The sequence below is a fragment of the Anolis carolinensis genome, chromosome 6 (genome assembly GCF_035594765.1).
Source record: "Anolis carolinensis isolate JA03-04 chromosome 6, rAnoCar3.1.pri, whole genome shotgun sequence".
In the NCBI taxonomy this organism is placed as follows: Eukaryota; Metazoa; Chordata; class Lepidosauria; order Squamata; family Dactyloidae; genus Anolis; species Anolis carolinensis.
This window is the reverse complement of record NC_085846.1, coordinates 115,016,117-115,039,026: the sequence shown is the minus strand read 5'-3', so window position 1 is coordinate 115,039,026 and position 22,910 is coordinate 115,016,117. Positions and strand designations below refer to the sequence as shown.

General features: G+C 44.0%; 1 protein-coding gene across 12 annotated transcripts in view; it reads left to right on the top strand.

Annotated features, from left to right (window-relative positions):
* obscn (obscurin, cytoskeletal calmodulin and titin-interacting RhoGEF) overlaps positions 1-22,910 on the top strand; it is a 212,538-nt gene that overhangs the window by 78,025 nt on the left and 111,603 nt on the right. For 8 of the 12 annotated variants that reach the window (XM_062957384.1, XM_062957382.1, XM_062957383.1 and 5 more), the window contains exons 34-42: positions 111-377; positions 2,622-2,885; positions 3,429-3,695; positions 4,727-4,990; positions 6,046-6,312; positions 6,873-7,139; positions 17,410-17,673; positions 20,517-20,783; positions 21,641-21,904. The exons of 1 other annotated variant lie outside the window; for it this stretch is intronic. In XM_062957384.1, the coding sequence (XP_062813454.1) occupies positions 111-377; positions 2,622-2,885; positions 3,429-3,695; positions 4,727-4,990; positions 6,046-6,312; positions 6,873-7,139; positions 17,410-17,673; positions 20,517-20,783; positions 21,641-21,904 (2,391 nt within the window). The remainder of the gene's footprint in view (positions 1-110; positions 378-2,621; positions 2,886-3,428; positions 3,696-4,726; positions 4,991-6,045; positions 6,313-6,872; positions 7,140-17,409; positions 17,674-20,516; positions 20,784-21,640; positions 21,905-22,910) is intronic. 3 more of the 12 variants (XM_062957385.1, XM_062957386.1, XM_062957387.1) reach the window with 3 other exon arrangements.

Sequence of the window (22,910 nt, the reverse complement as noted above, 5' to 3'; positions counted from 1 at the left end):
TCTAAGGGAAGACCTCATTGAGACCTGAGTCTATTCCTGCATATGAATGACTCGAGCTGCATTTCCACTCCAACATGTACTTTTCCTCCTTCCCTGGTTGTTCATTTTAGCTGCACCAGTCATTTTTAAAGAAGAGCTTAGAGATACGGAAAAAGAAGAGGGGGAGGTTGTAGCTTTGCGTTGTGTCCTGGCCACACCGGATGTCCCCGTGTCCTGGAAGAAAGGAGCCACTGTCCTTCGGGCCAGTGAGAAGTATGAGATGAAGAAGGAAGGCTGTGTTGCTGAACTGATCATTCATGACGTGGAGACAGAAGATGCCGGGAGATATTCTTGTGACACCGGAGAACAGCAGAGCACAGCTCAGGTCAAAGTCCATGGTAGGGAGAACAGGGAATTGTCCATCTCATTGTCTCTTCTCTCTTCTCTGATTTTGCACTAGCTCTTTCAAGTTTTGGTGTGCCAGGTTTAGCATCTATCATGCAGTGTAATAATCTCGTATACTAGATAGTTTTGGAAACACAGTTGGGTTATCTTATAATGTTGGCTCATATTTCTGTATCCTTACAAGATTTACAAAACTAAAATGAAAAAGTATGGGGTAAGTATCAATTCTAAAATATTTGGTGTGGGCCATGCAAACGCTTCGGATATGGCTTCCAACTCACAAAACTTCCGATTTTTGACACTTCCGAATTTTTTGCACATGCCTACTTAACACTGTAATCACTCTATCTACAGAAGACTGTAGATTTGAAAGTCAGGTTGGCCAACAGGATTTTAGTACTCTTTTGGTTCATAGCTCATTAAAAGAAATCTAAATCTACAGTCTTCTTTAGATAGTGATTATAGTGTTAAGTAGGCATGTCCAAAAATTCGGTAGTGTCTGAAATCGTAAGAAAATTGGAAGTTTTGTAAGTTGGAAGCCATATCCGAAGAAGAGTTTGCATGGTCCACACCAAATATTTTAGAATTGAAACTTACCCCATACTTTTTCATTTTAGTTTTGTAAATCTTGGAAGGCTTCCATAGTCAGTTTCATATTCAGTGCAAGGAAGCTAAGCCATTAAGCCAAAAAGGCTGCCTGCCTGGAATTAATGAAGCCTTGGCATTAGGAGCAGTGAAAAGAGGGGGAAGTGCATTTTGGGAACGGCATAGAACTCTGGGAAATGTAGTTTGGGAAGGGGAGGAGCCCCATGCCAGAGAATTCATAAGGCTCTGCCCTAAAAATTTCCCACTATGCATGGCAAATGTTTATTGCACTGCAAAAACTTTGTCTTTGTGCAAGGGTCATCACCCTATATATAGCAGCACAATTTGCTTTGTTGAGTCTCTACTAATTTAGCGAAGTTTCTGCCACAAAAACAAAGTTTCTGGAGTTGAATAAGCACTTCCAAAATAAGGAATACACAATTATACAGGAATTAACACTTTGAAAGTAGGAACAGATTTTCTTTATTATGAAAGAAACCTTTGAAAATTCAACAAAAATCCATGGATAAGTGAAGCGTTCTGAAATTTGGTGGTCTGACAGTAGTAAATGTGTTCTACCATTGTTGCAAGGTTCATCCCAATAGCTTTAAAAATGAGGGAGATAGGACCCCTGAAGTTTCCCCAATTATAGTAATTGAATTATGTGCAATTACTGTAACAAAATAGTAATGGAATTTCGTTAATCTCGTTATAGTAACAAAAAATTCACTAAGTATACTTTAGAAACACTTTAGAAAGAAAGCACCAGAGCCCCACAGTTTTGTAATGACCTTTGAACCATTTTTAATGGATCACACATCCCTAGTGTTCAGGTTTCATCAGCTACTCATCTTTTGAGAGTCAATGAAGCATGAAGACGACATTTGCTAAAGTGAACTTAGAGAAAGATAGGAAAGGTAGAAAAGTTTTAGTAGAGACCAAGGGAAAATGGAATGGTCCAAAAACAATCAGAGGGAAAGAACCAGAGGAGAAAAGATCAGGAGAAGTATTTATTTATTTATTTATTTATTTATTTATTTATTTACAGTATTTATATTCCACCCCGAAGGGGACTCAGGGCGGATCACATTATGTACATATAGGGCAAACATTCAATGACCATAAACACATTGAACCGAGACAGAGACAGACAGACAGACGCAGAGGCAATTTAACCTTCTCCTGAGGGGATGTTCGATTCTGGCCACAGGGGGGAGCAGCTGCTTCATCATCCATTCTGACGCACTTCCTCACTTCCTCATTCCAATGTTGTAAATTAGTTAAACTTGCCTCCCCACTTTTATAAGTGGTACCTTTATTTTCTACTTGATAGATGCAACTATCTTTCAGGTTGCTAGGTCAGCAAAGAGCAGGGGCTATATTTTATTTTTAATTGACGGGTGCTCACCCCGCCATGGGCTGGCCTCGAACTCATGACCTCAAGGTCAGAGTGATTTATTGCAGCAGCTGCTTACCAGCCTGCACCACAACTAGTTGAAAGAATGAGCAGAAAGTTACAAAGTTGCGAAAGGTAGAATGAAGTTCAGGGACGGAATGCATGCAATGGCTGTATGGATTTCCATCTCCTAAAATGCAACCAGATGCTGGTGAAGTTATGCTCTTATATGTAAAAGAAATCCTTCCTCCTTCAGCGACACCTGTCCGTTTCAAAGAAGCCCTGAAGAACACAGAAGCCACGCAAGGCGGAGTAGTGACTCTGCGTTGTGAGCTCAACAAACCTGCTCCGGTTGAGTGGAGGAAAGGGCAGAAAGGCTTGAGGCCCAGCAGCAAATACAGAATGAAGAAAGAAGGACCTGTTGTGGAATTGATTGTCCATGATCTGGACCTGAAGGATGCCGGAGATTATTCATGTACTGTTGGAGACCAAAAGACAACAGCTGTCTTAACAGTGAATGGTAAAAACTCGACATTGGTAGTCTTTTGGCATGGTCCCTTCACCTTAATTCATCCCTCTTCTACTTTTTCTTTGTCTTGGCCTTCTTCATCATATTGGCACGATGTGCCAAGATTGATCTTCACCGATTTCACGTATTACGTGATTTGTGACAAATTGTAGGGCAGGTAGAAAGGGATAAACCATATTAGGCAACTCTTCCATCTCCATCAAGAAAGGATTGAGTGTTATGCCTTATAAGTAGGTTTCCAATCTTATTGTAAAATATATATGGAAAAATTGATGTTGAAGTTGGCCGTCGAAAGTTAGAAATGCATGGGTTCTATTGAAAGTGTGTCATGAAGGAAACTCATTGTAGCTCAGGCATGGGCAAACTTGGGCCCTCCAGGTGTTTTGGACTTCAGGTCCCACCATTCCTAACAGCTGGTAGGCTGTTAGGAATGGTGGGAGTTGAAGTCCAAAACACCTGGAGGGCCCAAGTTTGCCCATGCCTGTTGTAGCTTGTGGCTGTTGACAGAGTCTCTGTTTGATCTGCATTTCTTAGCCTTGCCAGCCCAGTTCAAAACACAACTCAAGAACGAGGAAGCCACCGAGAGTGGAACAGCCACTCTGCAATGTGAGCTGACTAAGGCAGTCGACTCCATCGAGTGGATGAAGGAGCAGAAGGTGCTGGAGCCCAGCGACAAGTACAGAATGAGGCTCGAAGGCCGCTTTGCTGAGCTTACCATCCAAGACCTGGAACCGGCGGATGCTGGGAGCTACACTTGTGTGTGCGGAGACCTGAAAACCACCGCTACTTTGAAAGTCAATGGTAATAAAGTCTGTGTGCCGCACACTAAAAGTCTGTCAGTGCACAATCCTTGTATTATACTGTTGAGTGATTTTGCTCCACCAAGGGTTTCTTTTACTTCTTAGTAGCTAGTTCCCATTTCTCTAAGTACACAAAACTAATATCTTGCAAGATGGCCATATCATTCTTCTTAGAGTGCGCTTTCAGCTGTCAATTGGTACAGTTCTTTCTCATTCTAGGAACAGTTCAACCAATGAAACCTTATAAGTGTTCCCTCACTACTTCGCGGTTCACTTTTCGCACATTTGCTGTTTCGCGGGTTTTCAATAAACTCTAAAAAATTATTATAAATCGTAAAAAAATTACAATTTACAGCCTCAGGAAGGGAGGAAGGAGAAGCCAAAGGGAGAGAAAAGGAGCCCAAGCGGCAACGGGAGGAGAAGGAGGCGATTTATCAACACACGATTGGTTTATAAAGACTTAAAATAGTGTATAACTACTAAAATAATGTATAAATATTAAAATAAATATAGTGTCCCTACTTCGCGGATTTTCACTTATTGCGGGTACAGCGATAAGTGAGGGAACACTGTATTCGTTTATTTTTATTGTTTTGTCCCCATAAACTTTTCCAGTAATATAGAATCATAGACTTGGCAGAGACGTTGTGGACCATCCAGTCCAACCCCATTCTGCCAAGAAGCAGGAAAATCACATTCAAAGCACTCCTGACAGATGGCCATCCAGCCTCTGCTTAAAAGCCTCCAAAGAAGGAGCCTCCATCATACTCCGGGGCAGAGAGTTCCACTGCTGAACAGCTCTCTCTCATAGTGAGGAAGTTCTTCCTAATGTTCAGGTGGAATCTCCTTTCCTGTAGTTTGAAGCCGTTGTTCCACGTCCTAGTCTCCAGGGCAGCAAAAAACAAGCTTGTTCTCTCTTTCCAATGACATCTCACATATTTATACATGGCTTATACATGGAGTTTTCCTACTCAAGTCACCAATTCTTCCATTGATGTGACTCTTTCTCTCTGTCCATATTGCATTCTCCAGCACTGCCTGTGTTTTTCCAAGAAGAACTAAAAAGCAGTGAAGTTGCGGAGGGCGAGACGGTGACATTTCACTGCAGGCTGAGCAAAGCCTCTCCTGTGGAGTGGCAGAAGGGGCCAAAGGCACTCAAAGCAGGAGGAAGATACAAAATCAGGCAGGATGGGCCCAATGCTGAGCTGGTGATCCACGACTTGGTTGTGGCAGATGCTGGAGACTACTCTTGCAAATGTGGAAACCAGAAGACTACTGCTAACTTGACAGTGAATGGTAACAAACCAAGCTATGTTTACCTTACCTGCAGCTTCCTCTTACAACTTTTCCTCTGGAATTAATTCCAAAGCTACACTTTCTGATCCTTCTTCATTACTGTCTTATTGCATGTCCAACATTCCTTTTCCCTTCCTCTCCAGAATACTTTTGTGATCTTCTGGAAGTAATTCATCTTAGGGTTAGAGTAGACCATGACAAATATTTTCCCCAAATACATAGCTTTGTTAGTCTGGAGTATGATTCTGCAAAGGGACCATTTAGGACCTTTTGAGAGAAAGAAGTTGCAGCATAACCTTTCTTAGACTTAATGTACTTCTTCAGATACATGGAGACCATGCATCTTAAGAAGTAAGTCTTTGAAATCTTTTGTTGCAACTTTTTTCTCTATGTTTGTTTCAAAGGTGCCACACAATCCCTTTGCATTTTCTCCAAGTTTGTTTGAATTGTAAATCTTGGAGAAATTTCACAGGATTTCTGTGATGTTTCCTGATGCTTTAATTCAAATTTGTTTGGTGAGAGAGTCTGCATTAACAGGAGAGGGAAGGCGCAGGTCTTCATGTAGATTCATATCGAAATCCAGGTGACTGAACTTTCAAAAGTGTTTGTTTCCAAACTGAAGAAGGGCAGCAAAGTTAGAGAGAGGGATTTGGTTAATACTTCAAATGTTAATTTTTAAAGGGTATTCCACAACTTTGCAACCTGACCAAATGGATGTCTCTGAGACCTTTTTTTTAAATGTCATAGCAAATGAGGACGCTTGTAGAGTGGGTCATTGGTACCTGCTGGGGTTTGGTTACCGGATCCCCTGCGGATACCAAAATCTGTGGATCCTTGAGTCCCATTATATATAATGGTGTAGAAAAATGACATCCCATGGATGGATGATGGATATATATATGGATGATTGGACCCATGGATGCCAAATTCTTGGATACATAGGGCTAGCTGTAATCCGTGGCATGCTTCTGATTGATTGCTGAGAGGAGAGTAGATCAGATCCTGACGGTGTCATCTTTGATGGGCTTCCATCCCATGTTGCCTTCACTCTGCAGTCCTTCCTGTGCTTTTCACCAAACCCTTGAAGGACCAAGAAGCGACCGAAGGGAAAGACGTCACTCTGCAGTGTGAGCTGAACAAAGCCTCTTCCGCCGTGGAATGGAAGAAAGGCCACAAGACCCTGAAGCCGGGCTCCAAGTACAAAATGAGGCAGGACGGTGCTGTGGCCGAACTGGTCATCCAAGGCCTGGACGTCACTGATTCTGGGAGTTACAGCTGTGTTTGTGGAGGGGAGCAGACCACCGCATCTTTAGAAGTCAAGGGTAAATCCCCTTCCAAAAAAAAGCACTTTGGTTGCTCCATTGCTCACTCGGTTGTTTTGGTCCAATCCCCATGGCTTTCCTATCCTTTGTACTCATAGTTTATAGACCTTTTTCTTCTGGAGATATTCCAGTTTCTCCAGGGGAGACATCAAATACAATCCCAGTCATGAAGGATCTTGGTCAGAATAGTGATGTTTAATTATTTCAGGAAGGTCTCCTGTAATGGTGCATGACTTTGGTCAAGGCTTCAAAAGAGTGTTTTTCAGAGATACCCAAGGGAAGGAACTCTTTCTTAGATAGCTCAGATCTCATTCCATCTCAATTGGTTTCCATCAATTCTGGGCCAAGTACCTATCTAAATGGCACCAATTTCCTTATCCATATCTATCTTACATCTCTTTCAAAGGAAAGAGCACTCTAGAGAAGTTCAGACAACCAGGGGTGATTGATGCCCTTGGGGAGAAACAATGGGAATGCATTGGTTGCACAAACTCGGTTTCTTTTCCTCCCACCCGTGCCTTCCTTGTTTTTACGCTCTGTCCTTATTGCCCTCCTCTCAGCCCTTCCTGTGCTCTTCAAAGAAGGACTGAAGAACAGGGAAGCGGTGGAAGGCACCACGGCCACCTTGCATTGTGAGATGACCCGAGCGGGAGCTGAAGTGGAGTGGAGGAAGGGGACCCAGGCCCTCAAGCCCAGCAACAAATACCGGATGAGGCAGGAAGGAGCGGCGGCCGAATTGCTGATCCGAGACCTGCAGGCGGAGGACACGGGAGAGTTTGCCTGCCTCTGCGGAGACCAGAAGACAACCGCCGTCTTGACCGTTCATGGTAATGAGATGTTCCACATTGCGTCCGAGATGTCGCGGAGTCTGCCTTCTCTGTGGGAATTCCCAGTTTTGTGTTGTCTCTGTTCATTGTTCTGTTTCTTGTCTGGCTTTGTTGCCAATGTGTTGAAATACTATGTATTATGCTGTGTTTATTTCCAGTGTTACAAAGTCTTCCTAAATGTGTTGTTGTGTGCCTTCAAGTCATTTCTGACACCTAGTGTTACAATGTCTTCCTAAATGGTGGTGGTGGTGATTGTTGTTGTGTGCTTTTGAGGTGTTTCTGACGCCGAGTGTTACAATGTCTTCCTAAATGTGTTGTTGTTGTTGTGTGCCTTCAAGGTTTTTCTGATCCTGAGTGCTACAATGCCTTCCTAAATTGTTGTTGTTGTTGTTGTTGTTGTTGTTGTTGTGTGCCTTCGAGTTTTTTTTCTGACCCCGAGTGTTACAATACCTTCCTAAATTATTGTTGTTGTTGTTGTTGTGTGCCTTCAAGTCATTTCTGACCCAGAGTATTACAATGCCTTCCTAAATTGTTGTTGTTGCTGTTGTTGTTGTTGTTGTTGTTGTTGTTGTTGTTGTTGTTGTATGCCTTCAAATTGTTTCCGATCCATGAAGACCTAAAGGTGTGACTTGTCCTAGGTCATACAGTGGATTTCATGACTGAACTTGGATTCAAATCTGGTCTCCAGAGTCAAAGTCCAATGCTCAAAAACCCTTGTACCCCACCTGAAATCCCAGATGTTTTCACTCGTATTCTCTACTGGAAGCACCAGAACAACATCTCTGCAATGCTGGAGAACTACGGTGGTGCATAGCAGTAGACAACCAGGCCACTTCCAAATATCTGTATAAAATCCACATTGAACTGGACTATATGACAGTGTGGACAGTGTGGGTTATCTGCCTTGATATTCTGGGTTATATGGCTGTCTGGAAGGGCCCGCAATCACATTTCTTTTCACCATATACATATATCACCATCTTGGTTCCCATAAGGGAGAAAAGTAGGATATAAATCAATCAAATAAACAAACAAACAAACAAATAAAACAAAGATACAGCATCCATATTACAAGTGCTAGCCTTTTGATTCAGATTTGACACTCGGAAACTCTTATATAGATACTTAGTCTGACATTTCCTAAGAGCAAGAGGTAACATGTTAGATTTGGAAACTTTCTCTGATACATAATATAATAATTCATGCAGCTTTAGGTATTGATGCATTGAGTTTTTTCTTCTTTCCAGTGTTTTACGTTCTTGACTCCTACATTGTCCAAAAGCTCATGTTCCTTTTGCATGGATTTTTTCATCTGTTATTTTTTCCTCACTTTCCCCCAAAGTACACATTTTTCATGGAATTATGGAACTGTAGAGCTGGAAGGTCCTGAAAATTGTCTTATTAGATCTCAAATGAAGTAAATCCACTGCCAAGACATCCAATTTCAGTTCAGAAAGCTCAAGTGAAGGAGAAACCAACCATCTCCGTTCCAGAGCCAAATAACTCTTGCCATCAGAAAGCTCTCATGAGTTGGAATCTCTTTTCTTGCAATTGCAATAACTTGCTTTAGATCCGACCTCTGGAGCAACAGAAATTAACTCATTCCAGCTTCTAAATGACTCTCCTTCATGTATTTTGTAGATGACGATCATATCATCACAGAGTCTTCTTATTCCTGGATTAAACATACTCACCTGTTCCTCAATAGGATTTGTTTTTAGGCTCCTGTCACATCTTCTGGACACATTATGTGATGACTCATGGGTCATGTAGTCCCATTCCTAGTGCTGTTGTGACTGACGAAGAGGAGAACTTGGGTTTTCCTCCATTTCAGCCAGAAAGGGAACCATTTCAGCCAGAAATTGAGCCTCTGCACCTGCAGGAGGCTTGTCTTCCAGAAATCTCCCAAACAAGCCCGGAGTCGAGTTCTCCCCCTTTTTCTCCCCCTTTTTCGCGCCGTAATTACATTCTCCAGCAGAAGGGAGTGCAACAGGCTAATCGCAGGAGTTTGAGAATAGCAGCAAAGCATTCAGATGATTAAAGCCTGTTCCCATGAGAAATTTTAGGGAGTCATACATCTGGACACAGAGATTGACTTTCGTTTCTGGTTCCCCAGAGAAGTGTTCTCTGGTGGGGAAAACAAGGCCTATTTAGGTTCCTTGCTCCCGGAGGGATCTTGCGGAGTCAATTTCGTCAGCAACTGGAGTAGTGTGTGTGGACAGCTACTCCGCTTCCAAGCCTTTGTTCCTGATTCAAGCCTTCGTTTTCCAGCCTTGTTCCTCCACGGATTTTGCCTTGCTTTCCAAGACCCAGCCTTGCCTTGTTTCCCGGATTTTGCCAAGTAAATACCACGGATCTTGTCCTTGCTCCTCGTTCCTTGCTGCCTTGTATCCAAGCCTTGTTGTTCCAAGAATCAAGTTACTTCCTAGCCTCGTTCAAGTTCATGGACTAAAAGACCTTGTCATCTCCCCTCACTTTGCCTGGCAAAGTGAGTGTTTCGGTTATTGGATTACAACTTTGGACCTTAATATTTCATATTGGACATTGCTTCTTTTGACTAATTTTGACCTTTCCTGAAAGGTCTACTCCTGGACTAATTCATACGCTTGCTTTTATTAACTTTACATATTTCTTTAATAAAGATATTCGATAGATTCTGGCCTCTGTGCATGGTTATTGGTGCTCTGCTGCCTGGGTCCTGACAGTTTGACTCCGCCACCCTAAGCACCAATTAACCTAGGCCAGAATGTCTACCGGAGCCGGGCCGGGAGGCCAACCGATCAGCTACACCATCGACAAGGATGAGGTGGACCGGATCCGTGATAAGCTCAATGCGCAGGATGGGGAAATAAAGGGTTTGAAGGAACGCGGAATCCGTCTCCCGGCCATGGCGTTGCCAACCAAGTTTTCTGGAGAAGCTTCTAAGGTTCATGTTTTCCGTCGTCAATGCCAGGCTTATCTAGAGGCCCGTGCTGCCGAGTTTCCCCAAGAAGACATCAAGGTGGCGTGGGTTTACAGTCTCCTAGACGGGCCAGCGGCCAACTGGGCGACGGCACTGTTCGACCAAGCCTCCCCACATCTAAGGTCAGCGCAACACTTCTTGGACCACCTTAAGGAGACCTGGGGAATCGAGGACAATTTGGAGGCAGCCGGCCACAAACTCCGGCGCCTCTCCCAAGGAGACAGACCCTTGTCCCAGTACATAGCCGAGTTCCGAGTGCTGGCCCACAACACTGGATGGAACGATGTAGCCCTTAGAGGACAATTTCGGGAGGGCCTCAACATTGAGATGCTGGAAGAAATCTCCAAGGTGGATCCTCCCCACTCTCTTGAAGCACTCATTGATCAATGTTTACGAGCTGAAGTCATGCTTGCCAACAGAAAACAATGGGTCCGAGGCCAGAGCGGTAGAGCTGGGGTGAAACCTCCCGCTCCCACCGGCGTCCAGCCGCGCCCAGTATGGAGACCCCCGCCACCAGCCCCATACCCCAGAGGGAGCGAGGAGGTGCCGATGCAGTTGGGCAATGTGCGTCCCAGATTAGATGCCGCCGAGAAGGCACGCCGCCAACGCCTAAATCTCTGTTGGTACTGCGGAAACGGGGGCCACTTCGCCAGAGAATGCCCAGCCAAAGGGAAGCCCGCCGCCCGTCTGGCGGCGTCCTCCTCCACGGAGACGAAGACGTCTGAGGCGGCTGGCGCACAGCCGGCGGGGGAAGCCAGCGACCGGGCGTAGAGAGGCTCGCCAACCCGGTCAAAAAACCCACTCAAGAGCCGCCAACCGGGGTCCTGTTCCTTCTAGTGGTCACCTTGTGGTCAGCAAAAAAAGGACCCGTCATGATCCATGCCATGATAGACTCCGGAGCCACCAACAATTTCATTGATAGAGAGTATGCCGACTCTCTGGGATTACAATATCATGATTTCAAGAATGCCCGTGTGGTGCAAGCCATCGATGGCCGCCCCCTCAAGACGGGTCCTGTAAGTCAGTGGTCGGAACCCACCAGAATGTGGATAAGGGAACATATGGAAGAGATTTCCTTCTTTGTTACCGAGGTTCCCCATTTCCCTGTGATTTTGGGTATTCCATGGCTGACACTTCACGACCCAAGCATCTCCTGGTCCAACAGAGAACTGCAGTTTGCTTCAAAATATTGCCAAAACCATTGCCTTGTAGCTAAGATCTGCCATACCACAGACACTGAACCCATTATCACCTTGCCCAAGAAGTACTCAGAATATTGGGATGTATTCAATGAAAAAGAGGCCGAGAGATTACCCCCACATAGACCTTATGACTGTGCCATTGACTTGGTGGAGGGGGCCCCGATCCCGCGAGGACATCTCTACTCCCTGACTGAACCGGAGCAAGAAGCTCTCAGGGAGTTCATAGAGTCAAACCTTCGCAAGGGATTCATCAGACCCTCTCAATCCCCAGCCGCTTCCCCAGTGATGTTTGTGAAAAAGAAGTCAGGGGAATTACGACTGGTGGTGGACTATAGAGCATTGAACAATATCACTAAGCGGAACAGCTATCCCCTGCCCTTAATCTCGGACCTACTAGACCGACTTCGAGGAGCCAAGGTCTACACCAAGCTGGATCTTCGGGGAGCGTATAATCTAGTTCGCATCAGAGAAGGGGACGAGTGGAAGACCGCCTTCCAGACTAAATTCGGATTATTCGAGTCCCGAGTTATGAATTATGGATTATGTGGAGCTCCCGCAACGTTCCAGCATTTTGTCAATGACATCTTTCAGGATTATCTAGATCGGTTCTTGATCATCTACCTGGACGATTTTTTGGTGTTTTCTAGATCACAATCAGAACATGAGAACCACGTCAGAATGGTGTTACAACGATTGCGGGATCATGGACTTTATGCCAAGCTGGAAAAATGTGCTTTTGATCTACAGGAGGTAGATTTCCTGGGGTACCGCGTCTCGCCACTAGGGCTCTCCATGGACCCGGCAAAAGTTTCAGCAGTATTGGAATGGCGGGCGCCAACCAACAAAAAAGAGGTGCAACGATTCTTGGGGTTCGCGAACTATTACCGCAAGTTCATTCCAGATTTTGCCCGCTGGTCTGACCCAATCACCAGCTGCATCCGTGGGAAACAGCCCTTCCGCTGGACAGATCAAGCAGAGAAAGGGTTCCAGCAACTAAAGAAATTATTCACGTCCCAGCCAATCCTTCAGCACCCAGATCCTGAAACCCCTTTTGTTGTGCAGGCGGACGCCTCCGATGTAGCAATTGGGGCTGTACTCCTACAACCGGTGGGAGATCATCTTCATCCTTGTGCCTTTTATTCCCGTCAATTGACCGCACCAGAGAGAAACTACACCATTTGGGAAAAGGAACTATTGGCCATAAAGGCAGCCTTTGAAACTTGGAGACATTGGTTAGAAGGGGCCAAATTTCCCATTGAAGTCCATACTGATCATCGGAATCTAGAGCATCTAAGAACTGCCCGCAAGCTAAATCAGAGACAACAACGCTGGGCTTTATTCTTTGAACGTTTTAACTTCCAAATTCATTATGTAACCCCAGCCCAGACCAAGCAAGCAGATGCTCTGTCACGGAAACCGGAATACGCTGCAGGACGCAAGGAGACCTTTGAGTCCCAGCTGCTACAACCCGGGAACTTTGCCACGCTCACAGTGGGGAACACCAAATCCACTCCCATTGAATCAACTCCCTCTACTCCAGGGCCCCTTTGTGCTCAAGAAATCAGGGCTAGTCAGCAAGCAGATGCCTGGGCGCAGGACCAACTTCGCCAAGGACTACATTTTCCCTTTTCGCTTAAGGATGGGCTGCTTTGCTATAGAAATCATGTTTACATCCCCCCAGGACCGGGTAGGGAAAAGGCACTTCGTTTGTGTCATGACTGCAAGCCAGCAGGGCATTTCGGGCTATTCAAAACTATGCATTTGATCCTAAGAGATTTCTGGTGGCCCAAGATCCGCAAGGATGTAGAAAAATATATCAACACCTGCCCAGTATGCCAGCGCTCCAAGACAAGAAGGGAAAAGCCCTCAGGGCTTCTGCATCCCCTTCCTACCCCATCTCGCCCATGGGAAATAATCTCTGCGGATTTTATAACTGATCTACCACCTTCCTGTGGATTCACCACGATCCTAGTGGTGGTGGACCTTTTCACCAAGTTAGCCCATTTTATTCCCTGCGAAGGCCTTCCCACGGCCAAAGAGACTGCAGATCTATTTCTCCAACATGTTTTCAGATTGCATGGATTGCCCAAGAGTTTGGTCACTGACCGTGGGTCCCAATTCACCTCTCGCTTCTGGAAGGCACTACAAAAACTATTGGGCATAGACTCTCGTTTATCTTCGGCTCATCATCCTCAAACAGATGGGCAAACTGAGCGCACCAATGCCACTTTGGAACAGTACCTTCGCTGTTATGTAAACTACCAACAGGACAATTGGGCTTCCCTGTTACCACTGTCGGAGTTTGCCTACAATAATGGGGTCCAGGCTTCAATTAAGGAAACCCCGTTCTTTGCAAACTATGGCTTCCATCCACGTTTCTTTCCTCCTGTCATTGAAACCTCAGAAGTTCCCGCAGCAGAGGACTGGCTGCAGGAACTCACAGCAGCGCAGCAACTTTTGCTCCAGCAACTGGACCAAGCCAAGGAGGACTATAAACGCCACGCTGACAAGCATCGCCAGCCGGGCCCCGAAATCAAGGTAGGAGACCGGGTTCTTCTGTCCACTCGCTTTTTGCCCTCCCACCGTCCCTGCTGGAAGCTAGATGCCCGTTTCATTGGTCCCTATCCAGTGGTGGCGCAACTTAACCCCGTGACTTTCAAACTCCAACTTCCGCGCTCTATGCGCATTCATCCAGTGTTCCATCGCTCCCTGCTCCTTCCGGCGGATGGTGTGCACCCTGATGCAGACCGGCCGGCCCCCGCCCCTGTTCTGGTGGACGGAGAAGAAGAGTTCGAGGTTCAGGACATTTTGGATTCTCGCTTTCACCGCCGCCGCCTACAATATCTTATTGACTGGGTGGGTTTTGGCCCCGAAGAGCGCTCTTGGGAAGACGCTTCCACGGTTCATGCTCCTGATCTAACCCGCCGCTTCCATCAGACCTATCCCGCCAAACCGCGGCCTCGCGCCTCGGGGAGAGAGTCCCAGTTTGAGAGGGGGCTTGAGGAGGGGGATAGTGTGATGACTCATGGGTCATGTAGTCCCATTCCTAGTGCTGTTGTGACTGACGAAGAGGAGAACTTGGGTTTTCCTCCATTTCAGCCAGAAAGGGAACCATTTCAGCCAGAAATTGAGCCTCTGCACCTGCAGGAGGCTTGTCTTCCAGAAATCTCCCAAACAAGCCCGGAGTCGAGTTCTCCCCCTTTTTCTCCCCCTTTTTCGCGCCGTAATTACATTCTCCAGCAGAAGGGAGTGCAACAGGCTAATCGCAGGAGTTTGAGAATAGCAGCAAAGCATTCAGATGATTAAAGCCTGTTCCCATGAGAAATTTTAGGGAGTCATACATCTGGACACAGAGATTGACTTTCGTTTCTGGTTCCCCAGAGAAGTGTTCTCTGGTGGGGAAAACAAGGCCTATTTAGGTTCCTTGCTCCCGGAGGGATCTTGCGGAGTCAATTTCGTCAGCAACTGGAGTAGTGTGTGTGGACAGCTACTCCGCTTCCAAGCCTTTGTTCCTGATTCAAGCCTTCGTTTTCCAGCCTTGTTCCTCCACGGATTTTGCCTTGCTTTCCAAGACCCAGCCTTGCCTTGTTTCCCGGATTTTGCCAAGTAAATACCACGGATCTTGTCCTTGCTCCTCGTTCCTTGCTGCCTTGTATCCAAGCCTTGTTTTTCCAAGAATCAAGTTACTTCCTAGCCTCGTTCAAGTTCATGGACTAAAAGACCTTGTCATCTCCCCTCACTTTGCCTGGCAAAGTGAGTGTTTCGGTTATTGGATTACAACTTTGGACCTTAATATTTCATATTGGACATTGCTTCTTTTGACTAATTTTGACCTTTCCTGAAAGGTCTACTCCTGGACTAATTCATACGCTTGCTTTTATTAACTTTACATATTTCTTTAATAAAGATATTAGATAGATTCTGGCCTCTGTGCATGGTTATTGGTGCTCTGCTGCCTGGGTCCTGACACATTATAACTTCTTAATTCTTCTGATTTTTTTGGGAAAAAGTTGTTCCACTTCCATTTCCTATCCATGTTTATTTCTCATACTGTATGTTTTGTCTGTGTTATGTTGTTTTTATATGTTGTTTATTTATGAGTTGTGTTTATTTATATTCTATTTGTCATTGGCATTTAAAGTCGTTCGGTGAAATCTGTCCACTATCTAGTGCAATTATATGTTGTTGTCCACGTCAAACTATTCGTGTTGAGAAGGATTTGTACGTATGTGTTTGTAATCTGTTTGTGAGAGTTGCGCTGAATAGAAACTACAATTAACAACAGTTAATTGATTTATCATGGGCAATTGGGGGGGGGGGCAGTTGTCCAATCTGTTGCTGAAAAGTAGGAAAAGCCTAATATTCCTCTTTAAATGGATGGTTGTGAGTATAATTTGATGGTTACGCCAAAATTTAAAAACTTAGTTGCTTTGAGTTTTTAGACTGTCTGGTCATGTTCCAGTAGCATTATCTCCTGATGTTTCACCTGCATATGTGGCTAGCATCTTCAGAGGTTCTGTTGGAGTGAGGCAAGTGGAGTGGAATACATACCTGTGGAGTAATATCCAGGGTGGGAGAAAGAACTCTTGACTGTTTGAAGCAAGTGTGGATGTTGCAGTTAGCACTGAATAGCACTGAGTATCCAGGAAGCTGCAAAGTCAATCACTGAGAGTTTTTGCATAGAAGTAGCCTGGCTTCTGTTGCCTGGGGGCATCCTCTGTTCTTACCATACATCAAGGGATCACTGACCACATAGGGAAGCTGATGAAGAACCACAACCTACAAACAATCTACAGATCCACTAAGAAAATCCAACAAATGTTATGTTCAGGAAAAGATAAGAAGGATCCTCTCACCACTGCAGAAGTCTACCTTATACCATGCAGCTGTGGACAAGAAGTTTACAAAGGGACCACAAAATGCAGAATTGCCCAATCACGAATCAAGGAACACAAAAGGCATTGCAGACTGACTCAACCAGAGAAGTCAGACATAGCAGAGCACCTGATGAACCAGCCTGGACACAGAATATTATTGGAGAAGATAGAAATGCTGGACCACTCTCACAACCACCATGTCAGACTACACAGAGAAGCCATTGAAATCCACAAGGATGTGGAGAATTTCAACAGAAAGGAGGAAACCATGAAAATGAACAAAATCTGGTTACTAGTATTGAAAAAACACCAGAACCAAGACAGTAAATAAAGAAACATGAGAACTCCAGACAACAAACAATCAAGTGCATCTCTCAAAGAGACGATGCCTCCAGGCAGCAACAGACAGGTTACTTCTATGCAGATATCCTCACCACCTGACTTTGCAGCTGCAAGGCTACTCAATGCTAATCAAGCTTTCGAATTGCCACATTCATACCTGATTCAACAGACAAGGTTTCTTTCTCCCACCCTGGACATTATTCCACAGGTGCATGTGTGTGTGTGTGTGTGTGTGTATATATACACACACACACACACACACACACACACACACCATTGGCCTCACTCCCAACAGAAACTTTGAGGATGCCATTAGCCACAGATACATACATTGTAGCTTCATGGCTACTAAGTGCTCTTCAAGCTTGCTCATTGCAACATCCACACTTGCTTTAAACAGACAAGGGTTCTTTCTTCCACCCTGGCCATTATTCCACAGATAGATAGACAGATAGACAGATAGATAGACAGATAGACAGACAGATAGATACTCTCCATTTGCTTCACTCGCAACAAAACCTCTGAGGATGCTATTAGCCACAGATGCAGATGAAACCTCAGGAGAGAATGCTGCTGGAACATGACCATACAGCTAAAAAAACTCACAGCAACTCAGTGAAGCTGGCCATTGACAATACAATTTTAAAAAATTTGGAGCCAAATGACATTTTGCCAAAATGGCATTGCTCTTATGAAATAATTTTGAATACTTTGTATGGCATTTTGTTGTTGAGAATGGCTTATAAAGTTGAGCCTTATCAGGAAAGTATGTCTCTCTGGAAATCCGCATGGATTAGAACGGGGCTCCTTTGAACTTGGTGGAAGAGCCTGTTGGTTGTGGGACGTTTTGGACCATGACGTGCTCTTTGTCGATGTTGCACCCTCAGCCGTACCCGCACATTTCCAAGAAGAGCTCAAAAGCAAAGAAGCGACCGAAGGGGAGACGGCCGTTCTCCGCTGCGAACTCAACAAGGTTTCCTCGGTGGAGTGGAGGAAGGCCGGGCAGCCGCTCAAGACGGATGACAGACACAAGATCAAGCAGAAGGATCGCGTGGCTGAGCTGGCCATCCACAATGTCACCGAGCAGGATGCCGGAGACTATTCCTGCATTTGCGGTGATCAGAAGACGTCTGCGTCTCTGACGGTGCATGGTAAATATTATCCATCTGGAAAAGTCTCACATTGCTGGTGTTCTGTAGCATCTCTTTATGTCTAGACTCCAAAGCCACTTTATATACATCCTGGATGAGTTTCTGTTCATAGTGTTAAGCCTCCTTATAGTGTTTCCCAAATCCTTTTTACAGTATTTCCAGGATCCCATCGCATGCTATCTTCTTTCATTCTATCATTGCTGTAAAAGTCACGAGTTTGAAGCCAGCCCGCGTCGGAGTGAGCACCCGACCATTAAAAAAATAGCCCAGTTCGTTGTTGACCTAAGCAACCTGAAAGACAGTTGCATCTATCAAGTAGGAAAATTTAGGTACCGCTTATGCAGGGAGGCTAATTTAACTAATTTAAAACACCATAAAAATCTGTGTTGTTGAAGGCTTTCATGGCCAGGATCACAGGGTTGCTGTATGTTTTCCGGGCTGTATGGCCATGTTCTAGAAGTATTTTCTCCTGACGTTTCGCCCACATCTATGGCAGGCATCCTCAGAGGTTGTGAGGTATGGAGAAACTAAGCAGGAAGGTTTATATATCTGTGGAAGTTCCTGGGTGAAGAACTCTTGTCTGTTGGAGGCCAGTGTGTAATTAATCACCTTTGTTAGCATTCAATGGCCTTCCCAGCCTCACATCCTGGCCTAGGGAAATCCTTTGTTCAGAGTCGTTAGCTGCCCTTGATTGATTCCTGTCTGGAATTCTTCTGTGAAGAATTCAAACTGTAAATACAGTAGAGTCTCACTTATCCAACATTCTGGATTATCCAAGCTATTTTTGTAGTCAATGTTTTCAATGCATTGTGATATTTTGGTGCTAAATTCGTAAATACAGTAAATACTACATAGCATTAATGTGTAATGAACTACGTTTTCTGTCAAATTTGTTGTATAACATGATGTTTTGGTGCTTTATTTGTAAAGTCATAACCTATTTTGATGTTTAATAGGCTTTTTCTTAATCTCTCCTTATTATCCAACATATTCGCTTATCCAACGTTCTGCCGGCCCGTTTATGTTGGATAACTGAGACTCTACTGTAGTTATGCAGTATGATCTACTAGTTCATGGATTCCATATCCTTGTATTTATCGAACTAGTCTCCAAAAACTATTTTTCCCAAGAATAATGTCTATGTTTATCTAGGTCATCCAGTACAACTTTGTGGTATGTTTCATACTCAAGGTATAGTAAAAATATAGGGTTTGCTCTTATCCATATCCACATGGGGTCTTGGGATGTATCCACGATGGATATGGTGGTCATGCTGTACTTTAATGGAAATGCAATATTTGAAAGCAACCAAGTCACTGCTGAGTTCCTATGCCCTGAGCAAATAATGATTTCAAGGCACAAAAGGATGTATTTCTGGTTGACATGTGTTCTGTGTGCACATAAGAAAATACTCTCATTCTAGCGTTTGCACATGAATGCATATGTGATAAAAATATTTTCTTGACAGTGTTACAGGTAGGTACTGATAAAGTTTGAAAACTCTGCTTGAAAAGGTAGATAATATTTAAAAAATTCTTGATGTAAACTGTATGTTTATGTATGCGTGTGAATTTGGAGAGAATACTAGGAATTAACTTCTTTGATTTTAATGCTATCATTAATTTGAAGCGTATACAAGGTTCGTGGCTTCATTAGGAATACGTAATCCCACACATTGTTATACTGTAAAATTTAGAGTGGTCAAGCTAGTTATGGATAGTCTACACACCAAGTAGCAGAAGTGGGATGTGTAGTATGTTGTTCTATTTATTTTCTCCGGATCACAACATCTGTGATCTTCCAGATGTGTTTGCCCCATTGCTCTTACTTAGTATATAGCTAATAAAGTTGCAGTTCAAAATCTCAGGATTTGGGGATACAGTGATTGTAGGAGAATGGGGAGAGTGTGAACAAAATTGGATAAAAGTAAGTGTAACTGTAATCTAAGTGTAACTTTTATAGCTGAAAGACCCGAAGCTGTACTCAACTTGATCTAGTTGGGTTGGATTGTGTGTTATGAAAAGTTATGGTGACAACAGGATAGGTTTACTATTGAATATAACAATTCTTTAACCTGACATAGTTCTTAAGAAATTGTTGATATACTTAGGACACAATACTATTAGCCAATATGCACTTTTTTGGCCTACAATACTATTTTTCTTGACCATTTTGATCAACTTTCCTCAGAACTCACTAAACTTTGTGGATGCAGTAAATTCTGTCAGGGAATTTATGCAGAATACATTCAATCTGAAGTACACGTCTTAAATTGTATAGCCATCTTTCTTTCTTTCTTTCTTTCTTTCTTTCTTTCTTTCCAACATTTCTACTCCGCCTTTCTCACCCAAAGGGACTCAAGGTGGCTTACAAAAATTGGCAAAATTCAATGCCCAAAATAGAATCCAATAAAATCAGACAACACAGTTAAATCTATTAAATACTTAATAAAAACATTATACAAAGCTTAAAAACATATAAATACTTAAGTCCATTCATCCAGATACCTCGCACATAGTCAATGTGTCAATGAGACAACAATGAGTCAACAAATAGCCAACTATAGTCAATGAGAAATTCAGGTAACAGGGAACTGGCCTAGAACAGGGCTCTTGATCGTTTGCTTGGGACATGGATAATAATGAGGCCTTCTTTGAGTTGAAGTACAGAACACCTGGAAACTAAATATTGGGAAACACTAGTCTTGAGACCAATTGGGAGGCCAGTTGTAGGCTTTCCTTTAACCACCAGTTTATGTGCTGCTAGTAAACCTCAAGGATTGTACTGGGATTTTCCAGCTGTTATGACCTTGTCTTGTTTAACATGGTCTTTGCGATCTCCAGCTCTGCCTCCACGATTCAAAACAGAGCTGAGGAACCTGGAAGCTGCAGAAGGTGGGACGGCAACTTTGCATTGTGAACTGACCAAAGTGGCCGCTCCCGTGGAGTGGAAGAAGGGCAGCGAGGTGCTCCAGCCAAGTGCCAAATACGAAATGAAGCTGGAAGGAGTTGTTGCTGAGCTTGTCGTTCATGATCTGGAACTGACTGATGGTGGAGAGTACAGTTGCATGTTCGGTGGCCAGAAGACCTCTGCTTCCTTGAAAGTCAATGGTATATTGAAGGTTCTACTTCTTATGATCAGATACAACCCATGTAGATTTGAAGAACATCCTTGATTGTTCTCCTGGGCAGTCAAGGAATCCAAATAGATTTACTTCTTCTATAAACGGAATGATAGCTCATATAGTCCAGAACCTAAGAAAGCCATTAGATGTTTAGAAGTAATCCTTATTTAAAGGATGGCAACAACATCAAAGTACATGGAATAAACACCCAGTAGATTTTGTTTACACGAAATGTGGAATAGCATGGTTCCTTCTGTTATTTACTTTTCATGCACCTTCTTTTGTATCTATTTTAATCAACCATATTCCGTGACCAAACATTGCTTTCATTATAAATGAATGCATTAATTCTATTGGCATGCTAGTCCTTTACTGTGGTTCTCAAGATACTTGTGAAGGGACAATTTAAAGCTTCTTAGATGTCCCCATTCCATGAAAGATGTGGAAGATAAAGGGAGGATATAGTTAGAGCCATGCTAAATGAGACCAAAACCATACCCAATTCAGTTATTCTGTTCACAAGGTGACCAACCAGTTGTCCATGGAAACCTTTGGACAGCTTACGAGTACAATTACTTGGTGTTCATGCTTTCCAGGAACTGATATATATAGAAATGCTTCCTCTGATATCAGAGGTTCTCATCATAGCTGGTAACTACTGGTGGCCTCCTTCTCCATGAAGCTGCTCGATCCTCTTTTAAGTTGGCAGCTCTATTTCTCATGGAAGGAAACTGTGAATTCCCTGGAACACAGCATGAAAAGCCCCATGGTTCGTATTCCTTGAATATATATGCAAATCATTGGTTTTGCATTGACATGCTCTGTTCATTCTAAACTTCTCAGCCCTCCCTGCCCAGTTCAAGAAAGGCCTGGAGAACCAAGAAGCCCTGGAAGATAGGACAGCCACTTTCCAGTGTGAACTGACAAAACCATCTCCCGTGGAGTGGAAGAAGAAGCATAAGTTACTCAAACCGAGTGACAAATACAAGATGAGGCAGGAAGGCATCCTCTCAGAGCTTGTGATCTCCAGCCTGGAACCGAAAGATGCCGGAGACTATTGCTGTGTTTGTGGGGATCAGAAGACTTCTGCTGCTCTGACAGTGCATGGTAAATCACTCCGTCCCTCCGTAGATTTGTGGAGAAGCCTACACGTTCCGTCCCACTTGTCCCATCTGTTAATATCAGATTCTCCTCTGTAATGTGACGTTTCTGTGGTCTCTGTCAAATTTATTGTGAACCCCCTTGGTCTCTTTGCTGTGTCTAGAACTGTAATTTCCTTCTAGGGAAACCTTCTCTGCAACATATTATTAAATTATCTACTACTTTTGTAGGACAGCTTTCTCCACTGTGCCACCACCACCTTCTCTTCTCAAGGACAATAATCCATTTTTCATTACATACTCTTGGGTCATTTTGAAAATGATAGTGTGGCCTTGAAATTCTGACTAGAACTCAAGAGGATGGTGTGAAAGTGTCAGACCTCTGTCAGCTGGGCACCAAGAACCATACACGGAGGCCAGTCTCTATCTAATATCTTTATTAAGGAAATATACAAAAGCAATAAAAACAAGTGAAGAATATAGTTCAGAAGCAGACCTTTCAAATGAGGTCAAATATAGTCCAAAAATGTATTGTCCAATAAATGATATTAGAGTTCAAAGTTTTAATCCACATGACCGAAACACACACTTTTGCCAAGCAATAGTGTGGGGAAATGTCAGAGTCTTGGAAGTCCAATGAAGCTTAACAACAAGGCTGGAAATAAACTTGGTTCTTGACTAGGTCCGTGACTAGAACAAGGCAAAACGTGAAGCGTGGAACAGGGTCCGAGACTAGGAACAAGGCAAACAGTGAATCTTAGAACAAGGTCCGTGGTTAAACATCAAGGCAAGGCAGCGCTTGGATTTCTTGATCCGGGAGGCAAGGAACTGGGGTTACGAAGTCCACACACGATCTCACTCCTGAAGCTGATCTGTTGACTCCGCAAAGAATCTCTCGCGCCAAACACCTATATTGGGTCTCGTTTTCCCGCCAACAATCTCTTTCCCTAGAGAACGAGAAGCGAAACCCAACTCTGTCCAGATGCATGACTCCTTAGAATTTCCCAAGGGAA